General features: G+C 47.0%; 1 protein-coding gene across 2 annotated transcripts; it reads right to left on the bottom strand.

Moving 5' to 3' along the window:
• Positions 1 to 4,852: 4,852 nt before the first annotated feature.
• Positions 4,853 to 7,762, bottom strand: Trappc5 (trafficking protein particle complex subunit 5). Of its 2 annotated transcripts, none has more exons than XM_004661747.3 (2): positions 7,694 to 7,762; positions 4,853 to 5,467 (listed from the first exon to the last, which is right to left on the bottom strand). In XM_004661747.3, exon 2 carries the CDS (start codon positions 5,452 to 5,454, stop codon positions 4,888 to 4,890), a length of 567 nt encoding a protein of 188 aa, XP_004661804.1. In that variant the 5' UTR covers positions 5,455 to 5,467; positions 7,694 to 7,762; the 3' UTR covers positions 4,853 to 4,887. The 2 variants fall into 2 exon arrangements, with proteins under 2 accessions (XP_004661804.1, XP_045007256.1); XM_045151321.1 differs by lacking the exon at positions 7,694 to 7,762 and adding an exon at positions 7,372 to 7,571.
• Positions 7,763 to 12,221: the final 4,459 nt, after the last annotated feature.

Raw genomic sequence — 12,221 nt, 5'->3', positions numbered from 1 at the left:
CCTGCCACCCCTGCAAGCTGTCTCTCCTCTCAGTGTCCCATTTAAAATGCACCTCCATAGAAGCCAGGAGCTTGCAAGCAGCAGCAGTAGCAAGAGATCCTGTCTCAAAAGGGTAGAAGGAGGAGAAACACCCCAAGGTTGTCCTCTGACCTACATAAACATGCCATGGCAACTCTGCACCCATAGAAACATACATACATGCATGCATGCATACTCATACATGCGCATATGAATAATAAAGAAAACAGGCTGGAGAAATTGTTCAGTGGTGAAAGGCTCCTGCTTGCACAGTCTTAACGTCTAGGCTCAGTTCCCCAAGTGGTACATGTGTCTGGAGTTCATTTGCACTATGCCCTGTGCAAGCATTCTCAGTCCCTTCCCCCACCCCCTTTCTCTCTCTGCTTGCAAATAAGTAAATTAAAATATTTTTAATAATTTTGTTTTCAAGATAGGCTCTAGCCCAGAATGACCGAGAATTCACTATGTAGCTCCAGGCTGGCCTCAAACTCAAAGAGATCCTCCTATCTCAGCGTGCGCCACCATGCCCAGCCAGAAATATTTTTTAAATATAGAAAATAAATTGCTGCTGACTCCCTTCTCCCACTCCCCCTGCATTTTCACACCATAACACTTTTCTTTAAATAGGTCATTTACCAATTTGCTTCTCCACCCATATTCAATAGAATGTAAGCTTCAGGAAGCCAGGTGCCTTTATTTTCTTCTTTGTTCCCAGTACTTGGCTCATAGCACGCATCTGGTATTAGACAAATTAATAAATATGTGACCATAAGTAAGCTTCTTGGCACCTGTTATAACCCTTGATGTGACAGTGTACCTTGCCTGGCTGACCGAAGGCTGGTGCTGGGCTCATTTTCCTTGAACACTCATGGGTCTGGAGGCTCCAGCGACCTTATATGCAGCCCAAAACATACTAGGTGAGAGCTACAGTGATCAAAGCATACAGGGCCACAGTCTTGTTATCTGTCCTTTTTTTTTTTTTTCCTGAGATAGAGTCTCACTCTAGCCCAGGCTGACCTGGAATTCACTATGTGTTCTCAGGGTGGCCGCAAACTCACGGCGATCCACCTACCTCTCCCTCTCAAGTGCTGGGATTAAAGGCATGTGCCACCACACCCAGCTCTTCTGTCCTCTCTTGCCAGACCAAGACCAACACTATAGTTCTGTAGCTAGTTCAGAACTCATCAAGTCAAGCATGGTGGTGCACGCCTTTAATCCCAGCACTTGAGAGGCAGAGGCAGGTCGATCGCCGTGAGTTCGCGGCCACCCTGAGAACACATAGTGAATTCCAGGTCAGCCTGGGCTAGAGTGAGATGAGACCTTACCTCGAAAAAAAATAGAACTCATCATCATAAGGAAGTGGGGCACACAGCTCTCCCATGGTCTCTGTATTTCTCCTTGGCTCCCTCAATGCCTCTGGGCAGAGCTAGCTGGGCCATTTTAGCCTTCTACCTCTTACCTCTGGAGTCTGCTCACACTGCCCATCAAGCCCTAGGAACTGCACTCACCAGAGCCCATAGGTCCTCCTTGGGACCACCAAGTCTGCAGACTCCTGCATTTCCCTCTAAACCCAAGCATCCCAGATCCCAAAGGTACTTCCTCCCACGTCCCAGGGCTCCAACACCTTCTCCCTCCCTTCTCCAGGCTTTCAGTGTTCCCTCTTTACTGACTCCAGGACACCCCTACCCCCAACACCTGTGTATCTTTCAGAATCCTAATCTTCCACCTCCTTCCAGGTGCAAGCAGAACCATGTCCAGTCACTTCTTAGGTGCACTGGGCCTCCTTATCTCCCTCTCCTCCCACAGCCAACTCCTACTCCAGGATGTTATCCACTGATGTGGCCAATTTTTTATTTTATTTTATTTTATTTTGTTGTAATGCTAGGGATAAAACTCAAAATCTTGTAGTCAGGTGTCACATGCCTTTATTCCAGCAGACATATGAGTCAGGCCTGGGACTACAATGATTTCCAGGTCAGCCTGGACTTGAGTGAGACCCTAACCCATGCTTGGAAGTCATCTACCAGTCATCCAGGGCCTCACTGGCATATTCTAGGCAATCACTCTAACACTGATCCATGCCCATAGCTCCTCACTGAATTGGATTCTAGGCAGGCACTATGCCAATGATCCAATCCCCCAGCCCCACGTTGATGGATTCTAGACTAGTGTTCTACCACTAAACCACACCTCCAGACCCTCACTGGTGGATTCTAGGCCAGCACTCTACCACTGAGCTACACTTTCAATCTCAATGATTTTACTCAACATGTCATCTTATCCGTCTCATGGTTAAAACTGCCCTGTGGCCTGGCCAGTGACCCCTGAACCACAGGCATCCAACAAGTGATAGTCAAATCTTGAATTATCAACTTGACTGGATTTAAAATCACCTAGGAGACCCACCCCTGGGTATGTCTATGAGGGTGTCTCCAGAGGCTTAACTGAGATGAGCAGACCTACCCTATATGGGATATACATTCCATGAGCTGGAATCTCACACTGAATAAAAAGGAAAGCAAACTGAACAGCAGCATTCATCACAATGAAACATGGAGCTTCCTGAAGAGCATACTGCAAGGCTACAACCAACCTCACCTTTGAATCTTTCTCAAAGTGAGCCCAGCCAACGGCCCCTGCAGTTTTCAAAACAGAACCATTCAGGTTCTGGGGACAGAGGGAGTGGCAAAGATCTAACCAAGTTTCTCCCTAAAAACCTGGAAAGAGTACTCTTCCAGACACAAAATGGCCTGGATATCCATGACCTCACAGTGCCTGATACTACCTACACAAGACCATGATAATAGGAGGAAAAGATGATGACATCAAAATAAAAGAAAGACTAATTTAAGAGGGAGAGGGGATATGATGGAGAGTAGAGTTCCAAAGGGGAAAGTGACAGGGGTGGGGAGGGAAATACTATGGTTTGTTGTTTATAATTATGGAAGTTGTCAATGAAAAACAAAACTGGAAGAACATCCCAGAGATAAAGAGCAGTCAGGTGCTACAGGTGTTAGGCAAAAGGGGAAGGAAAGCTGTATGTGTGTGATCTTGTTCCTTCAGCAATCATGTAATTTTAAAATTGACTTTAAGCCAGGAGTAGTGGTATATGCCTTTCATCCTGGCCCTTGGAAGGTAGTGGCATAAGATCAAGAGTTCAAGGCCAGCCTCAGCTACATAAGGAGTTTGAGACCAGACTAGGCTACATTAGGCCCCATATCAAAAATAAATAAATAAATAAATAAATAAAATAGGAGCTGGGGCGATGGCTCAGTAGATAAATGCCATACAAGGGTGAGGACCTGAGTTTGGATCCCTAGCACTCATGTAAATGCCAGGTAGGTGTGGTGTACTGCCTGTAATCCCAGTGCCCAGGAAGCCAAGACAAGGAACTCCTAAAGCAAGCAGATTTCTAGTGTGAGTTGGCTAGCTAGACTAGCTGAATCAGCAAGCTCTGGGTTCAGTAAGTGGAAAGTAATAAGGAAGACATTTGACATCAACCTTCAGCCTCCAGATGCAAATGCACACGTGTATACCCAGACGTGACCACATACTCATACACACACGCATGCACACATGTCAAGTACAAATATATAGGAAAAGATAAATAAAATAAAACAAAATTAACTTTGAAATATTTTAAGCTGGTCATGGTGACTTGTGCCTTTAAATCTAGCACTTGGGAGGGAGAGGTAGTAGGATCACTGTGAGTTCAAGGCCAGCCTGAGACTACATAGTGAATTCCAGGTCAGCCTGGGCTACAGTGAGACCCTACTTAAAAAAAAAAAATTTAACATCCAGGTGATCTGGACTCTTCCACCTCTGAGAAGCAGGTCCATGACAGTCATTGTTCTCAAAGTGTGGTCTGTGAGGCATTGAGCAGCTCTCTGCAATATGCCACAAATGCACTCTTGGGCACACCACAAACCTACAGGGTCTGACTCTAAGGGTAGGCCCCAGTCACTTGAGTCTTTAAGGAGCCCTCCAGTTGACTTTTCTACCATAAAGCACTATTTTCAAAACAAAAAAAAAACTGGGGATACACTTAGGGATGGGATCAGAGTACAGACTGATCCACTGAATCTAGAGTAGACCAGGGATGCTGTATTTTTTGACAAGCTCCCAGATGATGCTGATGCTGAAACCAATACCAATGTTGATGGTCCACAGCCACTTTTGAGTAGCAAAGGACAGAATAACATCTCTCAACCTGGTTTATAAGCACATGGCTACACCCTCTCCTTTACATATCCTCTGTGGCTACTTTATAGCTTGCCTTATTTGTTTGTTTGTTTGTTTGTTTGTTTGTTTGTTTATACACAGGTCCTCATATATCCCAGACTGGCCTCAAACTCACTACATAGCCAAGGATGGCTGAATTTCTGATCCTCCTCCTGTTTCTACCTCCCTAGGGCTAGAATGACTGGCATGCACTACAACATCTGATTTATGTGGAGCTCTGGATGAAAGTCAGGGCACAAGCACTCTACCCACTGAGCAACATTCCAGGCCCCTGCTTTCTGACATAAACAGAGAAGTTGAACAATCAAATCTTGGCACAGTTTGCCAACCCCTGATCTATCTTAGACTGCCATTCCTGCCCCCATTTCTCTAGCCTGCAGCTTCCCAATGCAATTCCAGAAAGCATTTTGGGATAGCTCCCTAATATGCCTGGCCTCATCAATCATCTAACCTTATCTGAAAGTCAAATCTAAGTCAGTCCCCTTCTCTCAATACACCTATCACTAACACACTTGCCTCTGACCTTTCTCCACGTGGAGCAAGGTATTGGGCAGATATGAAGCCCCCACACAAGACACAAAATACACTTGGGAACAGAGTGCTGTGTATCCTTTATCTTCCACAAGGTCAGCGGCCCTCCAGGGCCCGATCTCGAGTGATGACAGCCTCTTCAAACTTGATCATGAGTGTGGTCCCCTTGTGCCAATGCGCCGTGACCTTGGCAGGGAAGCCACTGTGTGTGAGCACTGCCTCCACAATGCCTGCTGTGAAGCTGGCACAGTTGAGTGTGCTGTTCTCCTTGGGCACAGAAATATAGGTGTTAATGAGTGGTTCTCGTTCAATGATGTAAAATGTGCGGGCATCATCATTGGCTTGTTCCAACTTGTCTGCCTCCTTGCCGAACAGTGCCTTCCATACTGCACCCTTGACGAAGAGCAGTGCACCCAGCACCTTGGTCTCACGCCGTGAACCCTTTTCCCGTGCAACTAAGGCGTCCAGTACACGAACGCCCACCTGACGGCCCAGTGCAGCCAGGCGTGCCTGCAGCTCAGCAACAGAGAAGACACGGCTCTGACAGTGCTGGACCAGCTCAGAGAAGAGCAGGGCAAAGGCACTCAGGCTCACCTCTGTGCGAGGCCGCACTAGGGCCCGCTCCAGCAGTGCTGACTTCCCGCGAGTGAATCGCGCCTCCATGCCACTTGCCACCCTATGGAGAGACCAGAAAATGCCAGTGTCATGGGCCAGCCAGAGTGAGCACTCTCTGGGATAACCACCTTACCCATCTGCACTGTTGTTCAGTGCTCCACCACTGAAGGGCACTAAAACTACAAGCAAAACACACCTCCATTAGGTTTAACCAGGAAATCCAAACACAGGAGAGGTGATTTATAAGCTTGGCTGGCAAAGAGCTACAGGAAAGAGAAGAGGAGTAATGAGGACCAGAGGGCACTAGAAGCCACCCCAACCTTAGAGACCCAGGTGATTTGCTGTTTATATAAAGCACCTTGGGCTGGGGTTGTAGATCAGTTGGTAGAATGCTAGCCTAGCATGTCTTAGCAGGCCTTGAGTTCCATCCCCAGAACCACACACACACAACAGTGGTAGCACATGATTGTCACTGTAGCACTTGGAAGACAGAAGCTGGAGGATCAGAAGTTCAAGGTCATCCTTAACAAGAGTTCAAGGCCAGCCTGGGCTACTTGAGACCTTGTAGAAAATAAGGATGGGGATGGAAGAAATAAGAGCGGGAGGATGAAGGGAAGAAAGGAGGCAGAGAGGGAAAGGGAGGTACAGAGAGAACTTTCCTAGTGCCTTTGCATTCCCTGCTCTACCTGTGGGAACAATTAGTATGCCAACTCATGACAGGTAAAGGCTAAGACCTAGGACAGGGAGGGATAAAAAGGGATAAAGCTAGGCAGAGGAACAGGTGTGTAATCCCAGCACTCCAGAGGTGAGGCACGATGATCATAAATTTGTGGCCAGCCTGAATTAGAAAGTGAGTTCCAGAAGAGCCTGAGTTATAATATGAGACCCTGTGTGATGGTTCATGTTCATTGTCAACTTAAATGGATTATCATCATGGAAATACACTATTGATGTGGCTATGAGTGTTTCCAGAAAGGTTTAGTTGAAGAGGGAAGACACACCCTGAATGTGCGTGGCACAATTCCATGGCCTGGGGTCCTGGACTGAATAAAGAGAAAGCCAGCTGAGCACCCGCATTCATCTCTCTGCTTCCTGGCTGTAATGCAATGTGACCTCCACTGCCTTTCTGACCAGGATGAACTGTAACATCCAATTGTGAGGAAAAATAAGCCATCCTGGGCTAGAGAGATGGCTTAGCAGTTAAGACACTTGTCTGCAAAGCCAAAGGACCTAGGTTCTATTCCCCAGGACCCACATATGCATAAGGTGGCTCTTGCGTCTGGAGTTCGTTTGCAGTGGCTAGATGTCCTGGCATGCCCATTGTCTCTCTTCCTCTCTCCTTTTTTTTTTTCTCTCTCTCTCTCTCAAATAAATAAAAATTAAAATATTTTTAAAAAGAAATTTTTTAAAGCTTTCCTTAAATTGTTTTTGTCAGGTGTTTGATCAAGTAAAAAAGATGAGGAAAGTCTCACTGGCTGAACACAGGCAATCACGGTTTCTCCAGATGCTGTGTATCCCAATACTAACTACCTAAGGGCTTTCCTACACAGCCCCCCCCCACACACAAGTGACTGCCTGGTGGAAGTGGGCAGGGATGTTTCAAGACCAAAGCCATGGAAAGACCCGGAAGCCAAGACAGGAGAAGCAGTAAACCCCCATCCTCACGCCCCTTGTCACAAGCCTGCCTCCAGAATGGCCCAAGATGCAACAGGGTTCTAAAGACTGGAAGGAAGAGGACTGCCAAAAGGAATCACCTCACCGCTAGATTTTAGAAAGCTAAGCAGGCGGTAATGGAGAAACCAGGAGGAGGCGGCGATGTAAGCTTTCCATGGAGGACCACAGCTGTGGGTGGAGGTGGAGATGGAGGGAAAGGGAAAAGGGAACTCAGAGACTGCCGGATTCTCCCCGAGGAGACGCTGAGACTCTGGCGCATTTGAGGGTTGGGGCTGAGAGCCTGCTTCTCACCATGCATGCATGCATCACGCTTGCAGGGTGGGGAAGCCCTGAAAACCCCCGGGGGAGGGTATCCAAGGGGCTCGGAGACACCCAGGCCCCGGTGCGCAGCCGCCTCATAGGGACGAGGCCGAAGGTGCGGGTTGGAGGGCCAGGGCTGAGACCTTCCGCCCTGATGAAGTGGAGTGCAGTTACGGAAGGGTTGAGATCCTGAGTCCCCACCGGGGCTTCGGGTCGCTGAAATCCTAGTTCCGGACACAGACGCGAGGGGAATGAACGAGGGACAACGCTGAAAAGGGTCCGGGGCGGGGGGGGGGAGGAGAAAGGGTCTCACCGGGAACAGCGACCAGTCGGTTCGACCCAGCTGCTTTACGGCGCCGCAAAAAAGAGCTGCATGCGCAGGCGCACGGTGGGCCGGGTATAGAGGCGGTACAGAATGCACTCAAGTTGTACCCAAGAGGGGCCGCAAGAGGGCGCGCTAGCCCATGTGGCGAGCGATGGAGCTTCAGGACTTGACTTTTGCGGGTTGGCCTATGACAAAGAGGGATAGTCGTACGCGTCATCTGCTCAGAGACACACGTATGATGAGGAGCATATGTCCCAGGAGCACGTATATATATCCATGAAACGTGGACACAGTACAATTGGGGTGAGTTCACTAATGGATTTGTGATGAGAGACACGAATACAATCATAGCTTCATGTGAGTACACACAGGGTTATGTCCATGGGTTCAGGAATAGTTAGGGATACATTATAATACACCTAAACTCCAAACACTCGGAGACATGTGTGTGCTCATGAACAGACACTGCTACATGTGCATGGGCACGCAAGAACCTATATACTCTTTCTCTTTTTTGAGAAGTCTCCTTAGTTGGCCTCGAATTTATGATTCTCCAATCTCAGCCTCCCAAGTGTTGGGATTGCAGACCTGCTGTACCACACTTGGCTTAAGGCGTGTGATTCCCCAAGTCTGATCATTTTCAGACTCTTTGCACCAGGTCACAAAGTCATCTCAGGTGTCCCAGTAATAAGTCCAATATCATGTTTCAATTTGATATTTATATTCATGAATCACAAGAAATAATCACAGAAATAAATGAGTATATACATTTACATGCTCTGAACATACAGGGTGACAATGCCAGGCACTCGGAATGACACGCACCCATCTACATTGGCATAGGTAATGGTGATTCATTCTCAAAGTGTGCACCACCCACCATGTATCAAATGCCAACAACACCCACACTTATAATGGCATGACTTGGGAATCTTCCATGATACAGCCAGCCACCAAGATATAACTATACTCATATATGTTCTGCCACACCTACAAATGTCACATGAAGAGTATAAGAGACATGCATAATACACCTGCTGTGATCCCCATGTTCACGTTCCTCCATAATGCCTTCATATGGGATACATGGGAAATCCCACATTCCATAAAATGCTCATTTACACATACATACATGCAATTATGCAACACTCATTTACCCTGACATGCGGTTTTCCTATATATGGGATGAAGAGAAGGTACACACTTATCTGGGAAACTTCCCCACCCCATTTTCCACCGCCACTGGTAAGTGCAATTGCTGAGTCCTCCACAGTGTGGGTTTGCTGTCTTCTTATTTGCTGGGCTGTGGATAGAAGACCTGAGATCAGGCAGACTAATACCAGGTTTGAGCGTCCATTCTAATCCACCTTCCTGGACACTGGCTTACATTCATTTGTCTTCTTTTCCAATGCCTTGAGGGTGCTCTTGTTCTGAGCTATACCTGATGGGAGGGAACAAAACAAGATAAGCTGGGATAGGGCCTAAGACAATGCCCCATTTTCTTTTTATTGTTGTATATGCATGTGGTATGCATGCATGTGTGTGTATTCAAGAGTGAGTGTGTGTGGTGTACATGTGGAGGCCAGAGGTTGATGTAAGGTATGTCTTCAGTTGCTCTTCACCTTATTCTTTGAGACAAGTTCTCTCAATGAACCTTGAGCTCACCTATTCAACTAGACTAGCTAGCCAGTGAGTCCCAGTGTTAGAATTACACCTCCATGCTGTTAGAATTACAGGCTCACATCACCATGCCAGATATTTTATGTGGGTGCTAGGGTTCTGAAGTTGGGACCTCATGCTTGCATGGCAAGAACTTTACACACTGAGCCATTTTCTGAGCCCCCAAATTCCCACTTTTATTGGAAGCTTCCAGACTGGAGTGCAGCAGATCCCTGTAACATTGTTTAAATAAACCCTCCGCTCTGAACAACTCAGAAGTCATCTAGCATCCCTTCAAAGTTCTATGCTGGAGGCAGGGCCCTGACCACCTCCTCCCTGGATCCTCAGCACCTACAGAGTTGCTGAACATCCTAGCAAATCCACTCCACAAAGGGCAGGTCTATAAAGGGCACCTGCTGACACTGTCTTCAGATGGTATTTTCCATCTTGGATCCCCTTCTTGATAATACTCTTAGCCTCTTGTATGTTCTTCAAGATGGAGTTACAGGCATTCCTTTGCTGCTCCTGGCAGTTTTGCACTGTGTTCAAGACCAAGGGCATAGAGTTTGGGGTGTCCAAATAATGGTCTTTTTCCCTGACCCTACCACTGCTACTCTGTGAGTCTCTTTCAGACCCTCCACTCACCATTCCAAACCTCATCTTTCAAGCCCAAAAGCTCCTTGGACATCTCAGAATCTGTTTAGGAGAGGAAGAGAAAGCCTTGAAGTTCTCCAGGCTTCCTGGGAATGGAGTTGAAGGAAAGAAAAAGGGAAAAAAAATGTAAACTCTGGGATGATCAGTCTCCCCCACTCCCAATAACTCACTTTCACCAGGATCAAAACACAGAATATGATGCAAAATGCAAAGATGAAAGCAAGAACATACATGCTCATGATGGCTCTGTGCCACCAAAGAGGAACCTTGGAAGTGCCAGGCGGTGTCTTGGGCTGGCCTGGTGCTAGGACAGAGACAACCAGGTAACCCCCAAGGCCCAACCCAGCCAACCAGACCATCAATATTGTCTCTAAGTGTAGGTGATATGCATTGTGTATATGTGTGCAGATCTGTGTGCTCTATGTGCACACATGAGGAGACCAGAGAAGGACACTCCTCCACCTTATTTCCATGAGACAATTTCTTACTGAACTTGGAGCTCCTCATTTTTCAGTTAGACTGGCTGACTAAGGAACCCTGGCAATTCTCCTGTCTCCACACACCCCCTCAGTCCTGGGGTTACAGGCATATGCAGCCATGCCCAGCTTTTTTACATGGATGCTGGAAGTTGAACTCAGGTCCTCATGCTTGCATAGCAAGTGCTTTTACTGAGCCACCTCCCCAGCCCCCAATGGTCAGTTGGGACCAGCAAGGACTTTCATAGTTGCTGTCAAAAATGATACCACCATCATGCATTCTTAACATTGTCACCATAACATTTCCTGCACCTTACAATTATGTCACCTGAGCCTTCACAAATGCAACCAACATCACCACTAGTAGCATTTCAGAAACCCCATCTCCATTATCAGCTATAAAGCTGATACTACCATTGGCACCATTACAATTTGTACGTGTGTGTGTGTGTGTGTGTGTGTGTGCATTCACATGTGTGTCATGTCACATGTATGGAAGTCAGAGGACAACCTCAAGCTGTTAGTCCTCACCTTCTACCTTGCTTAAGACAGGGTGTCCAGTCAAATGCCACACTAGCTGGCTTGTGAGCTTTGTGTTTCTCCTGCCTCTACCTCCTATTGAATGTTGGAATTACAGACTCATGCTTGGTTATATATGTGTGGATTCCACCAATCCAAACTCCAGTTATCATGCTCGCACAACAAGCATTATTCTTTTTACCACTGAGCTATTTCCACAACACAAAAATTTTTGAGATGTATCCTAGGCTAGTCTCAAACTCACTATGTAGCCAAAAATAACCTTGAACTTGAATTTCTGATCCTCCTGCCTCCACCTCCTGAGTCCTAGGATGACAAGGGTGCACCACCATGTCTGATTTATATGGCACTGGGAATGGAACCCAGGGTTTTGTACATGCTAAGCAAGTATTCTACCAACTGAGCTACCCCCCCCCAATATCATTACAATGTTTGATAGCACCAACATTCCAGTCCATACCAACTCATCCACCACTCCACTTGCTCTTTCTCAAGGTAGGGCATCAGATAGGCATGCAGGTGTATGCTCACCTTGTTTCGTAGGTGCTGGATGATTGAGTTTTGATTGGCCCAAGTTTCTGAAGGTCAAGGTAATATTCTCATAGTTGGGGTCACTGGCACCTGTGTGTGATTTGGTGGGAAGGGCTGTGATTGGGAGTTAGAGTTTCTGGTGTGCCCAATTCCTGAACACAGTGAATTTCAGGAGTGTAAGACTAAAATCAACTTTATAGTTAAACAGAGTTAACAAATCTGGGACACATATACACACTTTGGAAGGATGGTGCCCTCAGCCCCTCCCTTCAGTCCCTTCCTTCTCCCACCTCAACCTCTCCTTCCTCACATTTCCCTTCCCACCCCAAGCTCCTGCCCTTCATTATTGCTTGGTTTCCCCCATTTTTTGTCATGTTGGTTGGCTGATTTATGTAGATCTCAATCACCTCCATGTGCATGCCCACATATCCCCACCCACCAGAAGATGTGGAAGCAGATGGGGAAATCTGAAGGAAGACTAGAGGGAAGAAGGGTTAGCTTGTTCTTTTCAGGGATCTATGATCCACCCACTCTTGGCTTCTTGATCAAGAGAGAAAGAAGTTTCGTGGATGACTAAGAAGAAACCCTAAATCCTGAAGCAGAAGAGAGTTCTGCATGAGGTGCAGGGGTGAAAGACAGACAAATGGAGTGTATTT

The sequence above is a fragment of the Jaculus jaculus genome, chromosome 5 (assembly GCF_020740685.1).
Source record: "Jaculus jaculus isolate mJacJac1 chromosome 5, mJacJac1.mat.Y.cur, whole genome shotgun sequence".
Classification (NCBI taxonomy): Eukaryota; Metazoa; Chordata; class Mammalia; order Rodentia; family Dipodidae; genus Jaculus; species Jaculus jaculus.
The sequence above is the reverse complement of the archived record's forward strand: the minus strand, read 5'-3'. Positions and strand labels throughout refer to the sequence as shown.